This window comes from Doryrhamphus excisus, linkage group LG9 (assembly GCF_037039965.1).
Source record: "Doryrhamphus excisus strain RoL-2023G ecotype Guam linkage group LG9, RoL_Dexc_Guam_v1.1, whole genome shotgun sequence".
Lineage (NCBI taxonomy): Eukaryota > Metazoa > Chordata > Actinopteri > Syngnathiformes > Syngnathidae > Doryrhamphus > Doryrhamphus excisus.
The window spans coordinates 5,280,518-5,293,201 of NC_136365.1; the positions used below are offsets into that span (position 1 = coordinate 5,280,518).

The 12,684-nt window shown below is 42.6% G+C and overlaps 1 protein-coding gene across 2 annotated transcripts in view; it reads right to left on the minus strand.

Moving 5' to 3' along the window:
• LOC131098204 (uncharacterized) overlaps positions 1 to 12,684 on the minus strand; it is a 69,830-nt gene that overhangs the window by 2,275 nt on the left and 54,871 nt on the right. The window contains exons 45-49 of one of the 2 annotated variants that reach the window (XM_078793279.1): positions 4,310 to 4,387; positions 1,843 to 1,926; positions 1,215 to 1,379; positions 932 to 1,105; positions 742 to 833 (exon numbers count right to left, since the gene is read on the minus strand). In XM_078793279.1, the coding sequence (XP_078649405.1) occupies positions 742 to 833; positions 932 to 1,105; positions 1,215 to 1,379; positions 1,843 to 1,926; positions 4,310 to 4,387 (593 nt within the window). The remainder of the gene's footprint in view (positions 1 to 741; positions 834 to 931; positions 1,106 to 1,214; positions 1,380 to 1,842; positions 1,927 to 4,309; positions 4,388 to 12,684) is intronic. The other variant, XM_058045948.2, reaches the window with a different exon arrangement.

Sequence of the window (12,684 nt, forward strand, 5' to 3'; positions counted from 1 at the left end):
GAGGCGGGGCACACCAATCACAGGGCACATATAGACAAACAACCATTCACACTCACATTCATACCTATGGACAATTTGGAGTCGCCAATTAACCTAGCATGTTTTTGGAATGTGGGAGGAAACCGGAGTACCCGGAGAAAACCCACGCATGCACAGGGAGAACATGCAAACAGAGATGGCCAAGGGTGGAATTGAACCCTGGTCTCCTAGCGCTAACCACTAGACCACCGTGCCACCCCATCATATATTCATTACAACATTCATTTCTATTCATTCATTCATTTTCTACCGCTTTTCTTCACGAGTGTCGCGGGGGGTGCTGGAGCCTATCCCAGCTGTCTTTGGGACAGAGGCGGGGTACACCCTGGACTGGTCGCCAGCCAATCACAGGGCACATATAGACAAACAACCATTCACACTCACATTCATACCAATTAACCTAGCATGTTTTTGGAATGTGGGAGGAAACCGGAGTACCCAGAGAAAACTCACGCATGCACAGGGAGAACATGCAAACTCCACACAGAGATGGCCAAGGGTGGAATTGAACCCTGGTCTCCTAGCTGTGAGGTCTGCGCGCTAACCACTAGACCGTCGTGCCACCCCATCATATATTCATTACAACACAATTCTAAATGTCTCCAATTAATTTTATGTTAAAGAATGTAAAACACAATAGTTAGTAATAAACCTACAGAGGAGCAGTCAGTCACAGCACACAAAACCACATACACGCCACACCTTCTGACCACAGTTCCATCCTCTTTGACGGTCTCACTTTCTACCACATGAGGAAGTTCTTCTCTGGTTAAACCACCCATATAATCTAAAGCCTGGTTGTTTTGAAGGAAACCATAAATCAAACCAAAACTAGATGATTTGTTTCATTACGGTATATTGAGAAGAACATAAAAAGCACGAGAATACGAACCTGTTTGAAGTCCTCCTGGGCTGAGGGGAGGTCAGAAGCCAACGACATGTCTCCTTTGTGTGTCACTGTTCTTTTACCTTCGACTACTGTGGTTCTTTCTGCCAGACTGACTTTACGGATCCCAGACGTCTCTTGTTGGGATGTTGAGAAACCCTCACATTCAGAAAATGTTACCTAGGCAACAAACAATAAATATACGTTTGGAGATTCTATCAATGTAAAATGACAAATATGGAATAGGGAATTAAAAGACAAACAACAATCATGATAAACACAAATTCACCTCTGTATGGTCTCCATCACTCTTTAGTACAGTGCGTTTCACTACTTTGGAGTAGCCGTCTCCCTCCGCAACACTGACGGACCCCTGTGGGGTTCCCTCAATTGAGACCTCCTCACGCTCCACACCATCAGAAGAAACACACTTGCGAATAATTTTTCTAGAAATCTGATGAAAATGTCGTATGGAAAAAACATGATTTCAGTCCAGTTCAGCCAATGCTTCCAATAATCACGTCATAGTCGTGATGTGCTATATATATATATATAGTATATATCACTATATTGACGGTTACTATGGTACCCATTATGTCATTGTATGGTCATATCACCTCGTACTTTGGTATGAGGTGCATTATTAAAAAAAAACAAAAAAAAACAAAAAAAACACCTTAAACTGTATTATGGAAAGCAGGAAGTGAACAAATGTAACAGTTACTGATTGTAAAAGTACCAGATGGAGGGGTAGGATTTAATAAGCTTTGCTTCTTCCTACTCCTTTTGGACATGTGGACCTGTGAACTGATTATGTGATGCGTTCAATTGTAATCTGATGCATGTTCAAATGAAATAAAACCATTACCATTACCATAATCAGTGATACAAAACCAGTTGAAGTACACATAAGATACCTTTCTGACAACAATGTGGCCATTTTCATCTTTGTACTTTTCCTCTGTCACAGACTGGCTTGGAATTTCAGGCATTTCATCAGCCTGGAATGGAAACAAGACAAATTATTAGTAATGTTCGGGATGTTAAAATATTTACTATAAAAGCATGTGGAAAAAGGGTAAATATATTTCAGAAATTAGAGAACAAACACATTCTCTGCAGAAAATCTGTGTGCAAAATTACAGCGAAACTGCATATGTCATCTACTTTGGTTAGTCTAAAACTGGTTAGATGGCCATCGAAAGTTCACTTTCAACACCTAGTACAGTTACAATCACACCTGTCATGCTCCATCCACCATCAATCATGTTGGGGTGGATACCTGAATGACAACTCTCCTTCGTACAATTCTGGTACTCAAAAATTCATCATCTGAACTTTCTGACATTGAGCTGAGCTCTGCGTTGATCTCCTGACCAAGTAAAACAAAATCCATCACAATGAAAGAACATAAATTGAATGAATACATGAAGCAAAGCAAGCAAGGTGATATGATGTACTTTTCAGGGATTTCTAATAATTCACATCTTGCACCGAACAGTCCATCATAACTTTGATTAAAACACAAAATACCACGCTGATATTTACTATATACTTAATGATCTCACAGGCAATTAAATGTAAGATGTACAGTAGCTGTAGTTTTATGTGAGAATGACGCCATGCTTAGTTAGAACTAGTGAAATGAGAAATAAAAATAAGTGTTATGAGGATTCCATCCATTGGTCAGAGTTTGCAGTCACTCCTTATGAAGCAAATATAATATTAGTTAAGCTAAGCCTCAGGAAAAGCTTGCAAGGCCAAGCTAAATATGCTCTGCCTTACCCTTGTCAGAGTATTTGCTTCATCATATATTCCAATTTCAGAGCTGGGCAGCTCACACAAAGTGAATTCTTCTGCTTCCAAGATGTCTTCACTCTTCTTGGGTACAGTATGGGAAGCCTCTTGGACAACAGGAGCATCCTCCCAGTCTTCACTTCCAGAGGACAGCAACACATGTTCTTTCTTTCCGCGGTGACTGACATAATCCCCAGGCTGACCTTTACTTGAGATTGATCTGAACCTTGGCTCATCCAGCTCAGTCTCTGCAAAATCCGATGCAGCTTGCTTGCAGTCAAAGAAAGGTTCTAAATCGGAGTATTCACAGGCTTGGGCATATGTACCACTATGGACGACATCTTCATATTCTGGTGTTATTCGAGGAAAGGTGTTTGTAGCAGAACCACTCTCTGCATAATCAGGAAGTATGTTACACTCCTCATTAGAAGTTGATGACTGAGTGTTGGTTTTAACTATGCAGGGCTTAGAATCAGGTACCTTATAGTCCACCGGAGTCAGATACTCTTCTGGATGTTGAAACACAGCCCTTGAACTAATTACATCTGAGGAATTATCAGTCGATGTCACTTCCCCAAAGATTAACTTTCTTTCAGATGTTTCCAGATATTGCACACTAGACCTTGGAATCATCTCAACTGTGGGTGTTTCAGACTCTGCTGAGGAAAGGCGTGGCATCTGTTCCTCTTGGTTTTGTCTTGCAGAAGTCTCCAAATGCTGCACATGTGGACTAATGCCATCTGAGGACATCTCAGACTTGGTTGAGGTGGGACACGGTATCAGTTCCTCAAAGCTAAACTGTCTTTCAGAAGATGGTGGTGCTGTTTCCACCAATATATTAGATTCTGAGTCTGGGGAAGAATCTTCGTTCTGAATATTTGAGGTTTCTTGGAAACCTTGGAAACGCTTCCTTGATGTTTCTTCTTTTTCATGTTCTTGGCATTGGCGGTTATGGCTGAATAAATGTTCCTCCCAATCCTGACTTGGAGTCTCTACAGAAACTATGGGAAAAGATGCTGTAGATTCATCATATTTGACATTTTCAACTACATTTGAAGCAAAATCTGAAATCAGTGATTGCTCCAAAATTTCATAGCCTTCCTGGGGAGATTCCAGTTTTGGGAGAACCTTAGAGGGTGATACGAGATGTTGAAACACACCGACACTTAGAGTCTTGCTTTCCTCTGTGGGGTACCCAGTTTCAGGTTGCAGGTCTTTAAAGTCATCAATCTGATCAACGTCAGAGCCTCCGTTGTTGGGATCCGACAGAAGTGGGCAAAATTCCTCTGGTCCAAACTGGTCTTTCATTTCTTCTCGATCTGACACAAGTTGGTCAAGCTGTGGGGACCCAAAACTTTGTTCAGTTGGTATGGCATTTGATGATGTGATAATATCGTCAACTGAGTCTTTTATCATGAAGCCAAACTCTTCGCTGTGTTCGGGAAACAGCAGATCTTTGTCATCCCTCGAGCTACTGGTTACTGTGATCTCAGATTGTGTTTTGCTTAGATAAAAAGTACCTGCAATGGGTAATTCTATATTTTCAGAGAAAAGTGTGTTTGTGTCATGATACATTGATGGTCTCACAGTCATAACGTGCTCTAAACCATGATCTCTTTGTTCTGTCGGTTCGGAAAGATTTGCCTGGGAAGATGCTGTTGATACCTGCAGAAAATTATGGAATGGGACAAAATGATGAAATGATGAAAATTTATGATTGCTGAAGAATGAAAGAGTTAAATGAAGCATGCATTTTGTCAAGGCCAGGTGTCCAAGCACTGCTTCCGATGCAGAAATTCACTTATAGCCCCTATGATTTTCTCTGGGTCATTCCAGTGGTACTTCAGAACTGTTAATAAGAACCAAAACATACCCCTAAAAACAATTTACATTATATTGATTAAGAATTTCAATTGATTGTCAATAGCATAGTGGATGTGAATATGCCTTTGAAAATGTAACACATTAAAAAAAGATGGGGCACAAAGTGAACTTTGTGTGACATGATAGTGGACATGCATCCTTTCAGACGAGTACATGGCTGACTTGTCTTCATAGTAATTCTAAAAGTAGATGGAACACTTTTGTACATCATCATTACTTCTGATTTAATGTGAACACACCACGGCAGATTGTGTGCAATTAGTGAAAGCTTTAGGCAAATAGTTCATTCCTATATTATGTGCTGCCATAATTATTAAAGATGCCAAGCAACACTGCATTCTCTGGTGAGCAAGACTGCAAGACCTTCTGCTGTCTTACCGGCAGAAAGGGCTTTTTGCTCTTGTCCTTTGTCACTGATTGTCTTTTCATGTCCTTGCCAAACAACTCTTGGCTGTGTGTCGTCATTAATGGGGATTTTGGGTCAGTACCCTTAAGTTCATGGACACGTGGTCTGTGCGTCTTTGTTTGTTCACTGAAGGCCTCCTCCCTTTTGACAGTATGATGAGAGTCCATGTTTTCTTTGACAGATGGCATGTGACTCAATTGTAGTCTATGGCCATATGTCACGGCCTCATTCAGTCCAGGTTTTTCAAAGCATTTCTGATGCATTGTATGAGCTAACACAACTTTATCACTTTCATGTTTCCCCTTAAACACTGGATCATGTACATGTGCCATTAATCTCCCTAAGACTGGTTTGTATGCAAGGCTTGGAGCTAAACGTTCACCTGTATCGGCAATTTCAAAGGGGGATCTTGAATTAGAATCAAATGACTGAAATGAAAGGTTTTCATGGAACACAGTGGTTTGACTCCCACTGTCATGTACAATGGATTTGAAAGAATTCGATTTTATCGGCTCTTTATCAGCAGTGCAATTTTGATTCAACACATTGAAATCATTTGAAATAGAGGAATTTTCTGACAACTTATCGCATACAGGTAGCCTGTAATATGATTGTGGAAATGAATCACAGAATTTACTGTCAATAACAGGATTGAAAGAAGCAGCAGATTTTACGCATGAAGACGTAACAAAAATGTGAGAATCTGGATCACATTTTGGTAAAACTGATTTGTTAGTGGGACAAGTGAAGTGTTCATCTGGAGGTTTAGCATCCGAAATATTATCGACGCATGGGGATACTTCATGTGACAGGTAAGAATCATGTTTCTGTTGTTTTTCAATATTCAATTCTGAAAAAAAATTGCAAAAAGAACATTTTCCTTTATATGGGGGATCAAACAAAGTTGATATTAACTTATTATGGTAATGTTTGTGCTTTATATATACATAGGTGAGAGGCCTTGAGCAAGACCGAGGTTGGCATGCACTTACTGTGACTTGATCAGCTAAAACTATATCTTCTGACAAAACAGACTCTGGTGATTCTGGCCTGCTGTCATCGAATAGATCATTGAGACAGAATTCAGAATACTCAACATCAGACACTGTCGACAGAGGTGTAGCTGGCCTATCTTCAGAGTAGCTTAAAAAATAATTACAATAATGTTTTTTGTGTTCATCAAAACTTTCAGGACAGAAAGCTGTCTTCTCTAGGGATATCACAGACTCTGGGGAAGATGCTCTGAAGTCTAACAACCAGTCTCGAAGGAGCGACGTATCCAGATCCGAGGTAACAGAATCTGGAGTCAATGCTCTGCGGCAAAATAAGGTATCAAGGGCCATGTCTGAAGAAACAGAGTCTGGCGACAGTGGTCTGGCCTCATCAAAAAGATTGGTGAGACACAGATCCTTCTCTTCCCAATCAGAAGCAAGGGATTCCGGTGTGTATGACCTTTGGTTGAATAATTGGTCATGGTATTCAATTTGGGCGACATCAAAATGAGGAACAGGCGAGTCAGGAGATAGGACACTGCATTCACATCGAGAAACTACAGATTCTGGAGAATGAGGTCTCACCTCTGTGATCAATTCCTCAGAAGAGTAGTCAGACCACTCATCGAGGGAGTCCGATGACAGCATAATAGGATGAGACTCAAATGTCTTGACTTCAGACCAGGGTTCTGCTAACTTTTCGTATGCAATGCCTCGTACGACATCTGCATAGGTGAGAGGCTTTGCGAAAAACTGAAGCTGGCATGCACTTACTGTGACTTGATCAGCTGAAACTATATCTTCTGATAGAACAGACTCTGGTGATTCTGGCCTGCTGTCGTCAAAAAGCTCCTTGAGACAGAATTCAGAATACTCAACATCAGACACTGTCGACAGAGGTGTAGCTGGCCTATCGTCAGAGTAGCTTAAATAATAATTACAATGTTGTTTTTTGTTTTCATCAAAACTTTCAGGACAGAAATCTCTCTTCTCTAGGGATATCACAGACTCTGGGGAAGATGCTCTGAAGTCTAACAACCAGTCCCGAAGAAGCGACGTATCCAGATCCGAGGTAACAGAATCTGGAGTCAATGCTCTGCGGCAAAATAAGGTATCAAGGGCCATGTCTGAAGAAACAGAGTCTGGCGACAGTGGTCTGGCCTCATCAAAAAGATTGGTGAGACACAGATCCTTCTCTTCCCAATCAGAAGCAAGGGATTCCGGTGTGTATGACCTTTGGTTGAATAATTGGTCATGGTATTCAATTTGGGCGACATCAAAATGAGGAACAGGAGAGTCAGGAGATAGGACACTGCATTCACATTGAGAAACTTCAGATTCTGGAGAATGAGGTCTCACCTCTGTGATCAATTCCTTGGAAGAGTAGTCAGACCACTCATCGAGGGAGTCTGATGACAGCACAATAGGACGAGACTCAAATGTCTTGACTTCAGACCAGGGTTCTGCTTGCTTTTCATGTGCAATGCCTCGCACGACATCTGCATAGGTGAGAGGCCTTAAGCAAGGCTGAGGCTGGCATGCACTTACTGTGACTTGATCAGCTGAAACTATATCTTCTGATAGAACAGACTCTGGTGATTCTGGCCTGCTGTCGTCAAATAGATCATTGAGACACAATTCAGAATACTCAACATCAGACACTGTCGACAGAGGTGTAGCTGGCCTATCTTCAAAGTAGCTTAAATAATAATTACAATGTTGGTTTTTGTTTTCATCAAAACTTTCAGGACAGAAAGCTGTCTTCTCTAGGGATATCACAGACTCTGGGGAAGATGCTCTGAAGTCTAACAACCAGTCCCGAAGGAGCGACGAATCCAGATCCGAGGTAACAGAATCTGGAGTCAATGCTCTGCGGCAAAATAAGGTATCAAGGGCCGTGGATGAAGAAACAGAGTCTGGCGACAGTGGTCTGGCCTCATCAAAAAGATTGGTGAGACACAGATCCTTCTCTTCCCGATCAGAAGCAAGGGATTCCGGTGTGTATGACCTTTGGTTGAAACATTGGTCACGGTATTCGATTTGGGCGATGTCAAAAAAGGCAACAGGAGAGTCAAGAGAAAGGACACTGCATTCACATCGAGAAACTACAGATTCTGGAGAATGTGGTCTCACTTCTGTGATCAATTCCTCAGAAGAGTAGTCAGACCACTCATCGAGGGAGTCCGATGACAGCATAATAGGATGAGACTCAAATGTCTTGACTTCAGACCAGGGTTCTGCTTCCTTTTCGTATGCAATGCGTCGTACGACATCTGCATAGGTGAGAGGCTTTGCGAAAAACTGAAGCTGGCATGCACTTACTGTGACTTGATCAGCTGAAACTATATCTTCTGATAGAACAGACTCTGGTGATTCTGGCCTGCTGTCGTCAAAAAACTCCTTGAGACAGAATTCAGAATACTCAACATCAGACACTGTCGACAGAGGTGTAGCTGGCCTATCTTCAGAGTAGCTTAAATAATAATTACAATGTTGTTTTTTGTTTTCATCAAAACTTTCAGGACAGAAATCTCTCTTCTCTAGGGATATCATAGACTCTGGGGAAGATGCTCTGAAGTCTAACAACCAGTCCCGAAGAAGCGACGTATCCAGATCCGAGGTAACAGAATCTGGAGTCAATGCTCTGTGGCAAAATAAGGTATCAAGAGCCATGTCTGAAGAAACAGAGTCTGGCGACAGTGGTCTGGCCTCATCAAAAAGATTGGTGGGACACAGATCCTTCTCTTCCCAATCAGAAGCAAGGGATTCCGGTGTGTATGACCTTTGGTTGAAACATTGGTCACGGTATTCGATTTGGGCGACATCAAAATGAGGAACAGGCGAGTCAGGAGAAAGGACACTGCATTCACATTGAGAAACTACGGATTCTAGAGAATGAGGTCTCACCTCTGTGATCAACTCCTCGGAAGAGTAGTCAGACCAATCATCGAGGGAGTCTGATGACAGCACAATAGGATGAGACTCAAATGTCTTGACTTCAGACCAGGGTTCTGCTTGCTTTTCATATGCAATGCCTCGCACGACATCTGCGTAGGTGAGAGGCTTTGCGAAAGACTGAGGCTGGCATGCACTTACTGTGACTTGATCAGCCGAAATTATATCTTCTGATAGAAGAGACTCTGGTGATTCTGGCCTGCTGTCGTCAAATAGATCATTGAGACACAATTCAGAATACTCAACATCAGACACTGTCGACAGAGGTGTAGCTGGCCTATCTTCAGAGTAGCTTAAATAATAATTACAATGTTGGTTTTTGTTTTCATCAAAACTTTCAGGACAGAATGCTCTCTTCTCTAGGGATATCACAGACTCTGGGGAAGATGCTCTGAAGTCCAACAACCAGTCCCGAAGGAGTGAAGTATCCAGATCCGAGGTATCAGAATCTGGAGTCAATGCTCTGTGGCAAAATAAGGTATCAAGGGCCATGTCTGAAGAAACCGAGTCTGGCGACAGTGGTCTGGCCTCATCAAAAAGATTGGTGAGACACAGATCCTTCTCTTCCCAATCAGAAGCAAGGGATTCCGGTGTGTATGACCTTTGGTTGAAACATTGGTCACGGTATTCGATTTGGGCGACGTCAAAAAGGGGAACAGGAGAGTCAGGAGAAAGGACACTGCATTCACATCGAGAAACTACAGATTCTGGAGAATGAGGTCTCACCACTGTGATCAACTCCTCGGAAGAGTAGTCAGACCAATCATCGAGGGAGTCTGATGACAGCACAATAGGATGAGACTCAAATGTCTTGACTTCAGACCAGGGTTCTGCTTGCTTTTCATATGCAATGCCTCGCACGACATCTGCATAGGTGAGAGGCTTTGCGAAAAACTGAAGCTGGCATGCACTTACTGTGACTTGATCAGCGGAAACTATATCTTCTGATAGAACAGACTCTGGTGATTCTGGCCTGCTGTCGTCAAAAAGCTCCTTGAGACAGAATTCAGAATACTCAACATCAGACACTGTCGACAGAGGTGTAGCTGGCCTATCTTCAGAGTAGCTTAAATAATAATTACAATGTTGTTTTTTGTTTTCATCAGAACTTTCAGGACAGAAATCTCTCTTCTCTAGGGATATCACAGACTCTGGGGAAGATGCTCTGAAGTCTAACAACCAGTCCCGAAGAAGCGACGTATCCAGATCCGAGGTAACAGAATCTGGAGTCAATGCTCTGTGGCAAAATAAGGTATCAAGGGCCATGTCTGAAGAAACAGAGTCTGGCGACAGTGGTCTGGCCTCATCAAAAAGATTGGTGGGACACAGATCCTTCTCTTCCCAATCAGAAGCAAGGGATTCCGGTGTGTATGACCTTTGGTTGAAACATTGGTCATGGTATTCAATTTGGGCGACATCAAAATGAGGAACAGGCGAGTCAGGAGAAAGGACACTGCATTCACATTGAGAAACTACAGATTCTGGAGAATGAGGTCTCACCTCTGTGATCAACTCCTCGGAAGAGTAGTCAGACCAATCATCGAGGGAGTCTGATGACAGCACAATAGGATGAGACTCAAATGTCTTGACTTCAGACCAGGGTTCTGCTTGCTTTTCATATGCAATGCCTCGCACGACATCTGCGTAGGTGAGAGGCTTTGCGAAAGACTGAGGCTGGCATGCACTTACTGTGACTTTATCAGCCGAAATTATATCTTCTGATAGAACAGACTCTGGTGATTCTGGCCTGCTGTCGTCAAATAGATCATTGAGACACAATTCAGAATACTCAACATCAGACACTGTCGACAGAGGTGTAGCTGGCCTATCTTCAAAGTAGCTTAAATAATAATTACAATGTTGGTTTTTGTTTTCATCAAAACTTTCAGGACAGAATGCTCTCTTCTCTAGGGATATCACAGACTCTGTGGAAGATGCTCTGAAGTCTAACAACCAATCCCGAAGGAGCAAAGTATCCAGATCCGAGGTAACAGAATCTGGAGTCAATGCTCTGTGGCAAAATAAGGTATCAAGGGCCATGTCTGAAGAAACAGAGTCTGGCGACAGTGGTCTGGTCTCTTCAAAAAGATTGGTGAGACACAGATCCTTCTCTTCCCAATCAGAAGCAAGGGATTCCGGTGTGTATGACCTTTGGTTGAATAATTGGTCACGGTATTCAATTTGGGCGACATCAAAATGAGGAACAGGAGAGTCAGGAGATAGGACAGTCCATTCACATCGAGAAACGACTGATTCTGGAGAATGAGATCTCACCTCTGTGATCAATTCTTCTGAAGAGTAGTCAGACCACTCTTCGAGGGAGTCCGATGACAGCATAATAGGATGAGACTCAAATGTCTTGACTTCAGACCAGGGTTCTGCTTGCTTTTCATGTGGAATGCCTCGCACGACATCTGCATAGGTGAGAGTCTTTGCGAAAGACTGAGGCTGGCATGCACTTACTGTGACTTTATCAGCTGAAACTATATCTTCTGACAAAACAGACTCTGGTGATTCTGGCCTGCAGTCGTCAAAAAGATCCTTGAGACAGAATTCAAAATACTCAACATCAGACACTGTCGACAGAGGTGTAGCTGGCCTATCTTCAGAGTAGCTTAAATAATAATTACAATGTTGTTTTTTGTTTTCATCAAAACTTTCAGGACAGAAATCTCTCTTCTCTAGGGATATCACAGACTCTGGGGAAGATGCTCTGAAGTCTAACAACCAGTCCCGAAGGAGCGACGTATCCAGATCCGAGGTAACAGAATCTGGAGTCAATGCTCTGTGGCAAAATAAGGTATCAAGGGCCATGTCTGAAGAAACAGAGTCTGGCGACAGTGGTCTGGCCTCGTCAAAAAGATTGGTTAGACACAGATCCTTCTCTTCCCAATCAGAAGCAAGGGATTCCGGTGTGTATGACCTTTGGTTGAAACATTGGTCACGGTATTCAATTTGGGCGACATCAAAATAAGGAACAGGCGAATCAGGAGAAAGGACACTGCATTCACATTGAGAAACTACAGATTCTGGAGAATGAGGTCTCACCACTGTGATCAACTCCTCGGAAGAGTAGTCAGACCACTCATCGAGGGAGTCTGACAAAAGATTAATCGGACAAAACTCAAATGTTTTTACTTCAGACATGGAATATGCTTGCTTTTCATGTGCAATGCCTCGCACGACATCTGCATAGGTGAGAGGCCTTGAGCAAGGCTGAGGCTGGCATGCACTTACTGTGACTTGATCAGCTGAAACTATATCTTCTGATAGAACAGACTCTGGTGATTCTGGCCTGCTGTCGTCAAAAAGAGCCTTGAGACAGAATTCAGAATACTCAACATCAGACACTGTCGACAGAGGTGTAGCTGGCCTATCTTCAGAGTAGCTTAAATAATAATTACAATGATCAAAACTTTCAGGACATAAAGCTCTCTTCTCTAGGGATATCACAGACTCTGGGGAAGATGCTCTGAAATCTAACAACCAGTCCGGAAAGAGCGACGAATCCAGATCTGAGGTAACAGAATCTGGAGTCAATGCTCTGTGGCAAAATAAGGTATCAAGGGCCTTGTCTGATGAAACAGAGTCTGGCGACAGTGGTCTGGCCTCATCAAAAAGATTGGTGAGACACAGATCCTTCTCTTCCCAATCAGAAGCAAGGGATTCCGGTGTGTATGACCTTTGGTTGAAACATTGGTCACGGTATTCAATTTGGGCGACAT